The 5,603-nt window shown below is 26.6% G+C and overlaps 1 protein-coding gene across 2 annotated transcripts in view; it reads left to right on the forward strand.

Annotated features, from left to right (window-relative positions):
- The window catches only part of LOC117179300 (protein FAN-like), a 29,298-nt gene that overhangs the window by 11,030 nt on the left and 12,665 nt on the right, over positions 1 to 5,603 (forward strand). For both annotated transcript variants that reach the window (XM_033370952.1, XM_033370953.1), the window contains exons 7-12: positions 335 to 497; positions 584 to 738; positions 3,637 to 3,815; positions 3,891 to 4,022; positions 4,097 to 4,303; positions 4,386 to 4,656. In XM_033370952.1, the coding sequence (XP_033226843.1) occupies positions 335 to 497; positions 584 to 738; positions 3,637 to 3,815; positions 3,891 to 4,022; positions 4,097 to 4,303; positions 4,386 to 4,656 (1,107 nt within the window). The remainder of the gene's footprint in view (positions 1 to 334; positions 498 to 583; positions 739 to 3,636; positions 3,816 to 3,890; positions 4,023 to 4,096; positions 4,304 to 4,385; positions 4,657 to 5,603) is intronic.

Here is a 5,603-nt window from a genome sequence, read left to right on the forward strand (position 1 = left end):
AAAAATTTGTCATAAGGACAACCGCAGGATTTCGCCGGAGCGGGTGCTAATTTGGAAAATTACACCCGCTTCCAGCGAAATCGCGGTAAAATTTCAGCCACAACCACGTCTCATGACCGTGAGATAGGTGGTATATATGGTATATATTCAAATACATGGACTTCAGAGACGAATGCAAGAAATGATTAATTATCTTTGTAGTATTATTTAATTACTTAATTAATCAATGGTGTTAATATATTAAAAAAATTCTTGTAATATATTTTGTCAAAGCTTTCTAAATTAAACATATTAATTGAATCCCCATAAACTATGTATTTCTGTTTTAAAATAGTTTAGCAGATCGAACTTTTCATGATTTGACTCAATATCCAGTGATGCCTTGGATAATTCAGGATTATACGTCTGAGACTTTAGATTTAGACGATTCCAATATTTATAGAGATCTCGCTAAACCTATAGGAGCTTTAGAACCTGAGCGTTTAGAGAGATTAAAGGTAAACAAGAAAATATAAATAAATAAATTCAAAAGAATTCAAATTAATTCAATAGCGTAATTTATAAATTTTTATTTTAAATTTAGGAACGATATGAAGAGATGTCGGATCCAAAATTTCTTTATGGTTCTCATTACAGTGCTCCAGGATTTGTGTTATTTTATCTAGTAAGAAAATATCCTCAATATATGTTGTGTCTTCAAAATGGAAGGTTTGATCATCCAGATAGAATGTTTAATAGGTAAACAAATTTTTAATTAAAAATAATTTCTTTTAATTGGATGAAATTGCAGGGAGGACAGCGGTTCAGTAGTTCAATAAAGGATATTTTTTCCGTAAAAAGGGGATTAAAAGAAGATTTGAGTTATTATTAAAAACTTTTTATATCATATGGAAGTCACGAAAATGCCCTCTAAAAGTAGTGCCTTTACTTCAGGAAGTTTCTAGTCATTTCTATGTTCAAAACCTTCTTTTTTAGCTAGCTTTCAAAATTGTATTCTCTACTTTATTTAAAAAACAGAATTAAAAAAATTTATTTTCTTTAATTTGTATTTCCTTAGACTTTTCAATCTTTTCCTAATATAATTTTATCATTTAAAAGCTCTGAAATGTTCAAAACATTTTTAATGTCTTTTAAAAAAATATTATAATTAAAAAAAAAAATTAATTAAAAACCCATTTTTGATCAAAATAAGCCTTTTTCAATACGCAATTTACTAACGTATAACGCCAAGCCATGTAACAATAAATTCTATATTAATTATGCTTTATTAGAGGGTCCTAATATATGCTACTTTTTAACATATTACATATTTTCGACTTCCAATCCTTTTTTTAACGGCCAAAACTAAAATAATATTGTCTAATATGTCGTTTTACGTATTTTAATAGTAATTAAGAAGAAAATCTAACAATTTTGATTGAAAGTCCATTCTCCTTGGTTTAAGAGTCTACATTATTTTTTTTTAAATTGAATTATTTTGTTGAAAGTTCCAAATTTAAAATAAAAGTTATCCTTTTTTGTTGAAAACTCAACTGTTTTGCTTAGTTGTAAATTAATCTGTTAATGCGACTTTTTTGGTTGAATTCAACTGGTTTTGATTTAAAATTCCAATCTTTTTGGTTGAAAATTCATCGGGTTTGGTTAAAAAAAAAATCAATTGTTTTATAGAAAGTTCGTCAACTATTCGGTTAAAAGTGAACTTTTTAAAATCTAAATTCCTTATGTTTTATTGAAAATTTAACTTTTTTTTAGGAAATTCCTCTTTTTGGTTTAAAAACTACTCTCTTTTGTCATAAATTGTTGGTTAATTCAACTATGTTTAATTCAAAATTAAAATATTTTGTGGTTGAACTATTAACTATTAAATGTTTTTTAATCATTAATCTTTTTTGTTTAAAAATTGAACTAGTTGGTGCAAAGTGGAGCTACCTTGAGATTCATATGTTTTAGTTGAAAATAATATTATTTGTTAAAAAAGTTTATTCTTTTTTGAAAACATAACAATTTTGTGAAAAAGTCATCCTTTTTGGTTGAAAATTCGTCCTTTTGTGTTGAAAATTCATATTATCACATTGAAAAAACTGTTCTGTAGAAAATTTATCTTGCTAGCTTCATGCTTTAATAATTTGGTAAAAAATGTAACTAAATTGTTAAAAATTCTTTTTTCTTAAACTAATTTTTTTCCCTGGAAATTTGACTATATGCACTTTTCAGTTCAAAATTGATCTTTAACTACTCCTTTTTTTATCTAAATGTATCTTTATTTTAGTTGAATGATTTTTTTTCACCAAAAATTAACTATTTTTCTGAAAAATCATTTTTTGTTGTTGTAGAAAATGAATTTTTTCAATTGAAAATGTAACTTCTATTTTTTATTGATCGTTTTTGGATGAAAAGTCACTTAGTTCAAAATTAAACTTTTTTTTTTAATCTATCCTTTTTGGTTCAAAGGCAACTTTTTTATTGAAAATTCATCTATTCAATCAAGGATTTAAATATTTGTTCAAAATTCGGCTTTTCCTTTTGAATTTAACTACTTTGAATTTAAAATTAAAATTGTTTTTTGTTTGTAAAAATTCATTTTTTGGATTAAGGTTCATAATTTTAAAGGAATAATAATTTTTTTGGTTAAAAATTTAACTTTTTTTTTAAATTTGTTATTTTTTTTAAATATTAATTTTTTATTTGAAAATGTAACTATTCCACTTTTTGTGGAAAATGTATCTTTTTCAGTTTAACTTGGTTGAAAATTCATATTTTTCGGTGGAAAATTTATCTAGCTTAAAAATTCATGTTTTTGTTCGAAAATTTAACTATTTGGTTGAAACCTAATCTACTTTATTGAAAATTAAACAATTTTGTTGAAAAAAATTTCTTTTTTGGTTAAAAAATAAAATGTTTTGTTAAAAATTCGTCTTTTCGATTGGGAATTCAAATATTTTGTTGAAAATTTCTATTTTGGATGAATTCAATTTAAAATAGAAATATTTTTTGGTTAAAATATCAACAATTACATTTTTCATTGAGAATTCATCTCTTTTGGTTAAAAATTAGGTTTTTTGTAGAGAATTCAACAATTTTGGTTAAAAGTTCTTTTTTTCTTTTAGGATTTATGATTTTAGTTGATAATTTATCTCTTTCATTGAAAATTTAACTATTTTGTCGAAAAATAATTGTTTTTTGTTCGAAAATTTAGTTTTGAACTGAAAATCAAGCTATCTTAGTTTGACATTCATAATTATAGTTAAAAATTCACCTCTTTGGTTGAAAATATAACTATTTTGTTAAAAATTCTTTTTTTTTTTTAGAAATTAACTTTTTTGTTGAAAATTCACTTTTTTAGTTGAAAATTCAATTTTTTTAATTCGTCTTTTTGGATTGAAAATGTAAACATTTTGGTAGAAAATCTAAATATCTGGTTAAATATGAACTTTTTTGTTGAAAATACAGTATTTTTACTTGAAATATTAAGAATTTGAATTTAACATAATTATCTACATTCACTTTATATATATAAAAAATAATTTATTCCCCTATTTTCGTGAAGAGTCTCCTTATTTTCCCTGTTTCAGAGCATTTTGGCATGTGAACCTGTGTTCTCATCTCTAAAATTGTATTTTACTTTTATTTTAACAGCGTAGCTGACGTTTGGAAGAATGTTTTGGTGAATATGTCCGATTTCAAAGAACTGATCCCAGCATTTTATGACACAACCAATTCTGGGGATTTTTTAGTCAATGGATATGGAATCGATTTTGGATATCGACACGACGGAACAAAAGTTAGCGATGTTCATCTTCCTCCTTGGGCACAAGGTTCTCAATTTTTTAATTCAAAAAAGTCCATTTTATGACTAATAATATTAATCTTCGTATTTTTAAAAAATGTAGGGCCTGCTGACTTTGTGCAAAAATTAAGAAATGCCCTTGAAAGTGACTGGGTTTCGGAAAATCTGCATAGTTGGATAGATTTGATATTTGGTTATAAACAAAAGGGAATCGAGGCAGAAAAAGCTAATAATGGTAGAATTTTATTTTCCTGTGCTTTATTTAAATTTTAATTAATTTTTACATAAATATTCCATCTTTGTTGTTAGTATTTTTCCACTTATGCTATGAAGGAGCGGTGGATTTAGACACGATTCGGGACATAAATGATAGACATGGTCTCGAGGTTCAAATTATGGAATTTGGTCAAATTCCAAAACAAATTTTCACACTACCTCACCCCAAACGACAGATTTCTTCCAGAGATTTAATTCGTTCCGAAAGTATTCTCTCATCTAAAAAATCTTCAGTAGATGGTAAAATGATTTTTAAACTCACAATTATTCATATTCTTTGCTAAAATATTCTTGGATTTTTAAATAAACGTTTAAATTTCAGAAATTGATAGTATGGAAATTTCGTTGAAAGAGTTGATGAGTTTTCAGTCCCACAAAGAAGGTGTAAATTGCGTGACTGTAATAAAAGAAGGAGCTCAATCTAATAATTTTGTTTCTGTGGGACACGATGGAAATTTAAAATTCTATTCTATAAACTGTCGTAAATTAACGAGGAGCGTTGTCATTTCTTCCTTGCCTTTATCGTCTTGCATATCTTATCAGATTTCTTCCCAGTGTAATGTAATTGTGGTTGGATCCTGGGATAATAACCTGTGAGTTTTTAAATATTATTTTTAATATTACTTTCGAACAATTTACTAATAATAATCTTAATTTATTCAATTTGTCAACATTCATACTCCTATTTGTCTGCTCGATTTTCGTGTTTTTTATTTCACGACTTTTTCTATAATTTCGATTTGACAAGTTATTTATTATTACGAGCATTATCAATCGCGAGTCTGTGATTTTTCAATTTGAGAGGAGAAATGTTTTTTAATACAGAATCAAAATTTTGAATAACTATTTTTAGGTTTATTTGCGTTTTTATGATTACGTAAATATAATTTTCCTGCGATTCTTGAGAAAAATTAAACATTTTGTTCAACATTTCAGATTAAAAGTTCCATAAAAAAGTTAATCTTCAACCAAATAATCCAAATTCAAAAAGAATCAATTTTCTGCAAAAAAGATTAAATATTTGCAAAGAAGTCGAATTAGTTTTCAACCAAAATATTGAAGTTTCAACCAAAAAGGACGAATTTTCAACTAAAATTGTGAATTCTCAACAAAAAATGAATTAGTTCTTCATAATTCATTATGTGTCCTCTAAGGGTTTACATGACTTCCATTCCTTACAATCTTTCCGCTTGTATCTATATTTTTCTACAATCGTATTCTCTCTATATATACAATTATTTACAACTATTTACATACAGTCTTATATCTAGTTCCTGCCATAGCGCAATTTAGGACTTCTTCTTTCTTTTTACCCACTCTCCACTACGCCAGGGAGGGGCAACAAATAGCCTAGGTCCGGAGAGAATTTACTCCAAGTTAATAAAGCGTGACCTATTTGGCCATGGCTATGTAGAGTAATAGTTTTACAAAGATATTGTAAACGTAGATGCGGTACGGGGCGTCAGAGTGGGGAATTATATATATATAGGACATCACATTTTCTGTCCTATCGAGGTGCTGCCCTCACCGTACTACGAAA

This window comes from Belonocnema kinseyi, chromosome 9 (genome assembly GCF_010883055.1).
Source record: "Belonocnema kinseyi isolate 2016_QV_RU_SX_M_011 chromosome 9, B_treatae_v1, whole genome shotgun sequence".
Taxonomy (NCBI): domain Eukaryota; kingdom Metazoa; phylum Arthropoda; class Insecta; order Hymenoptera; family Cynipidae; genus Belonocnema; species Belonocnema kinseyi.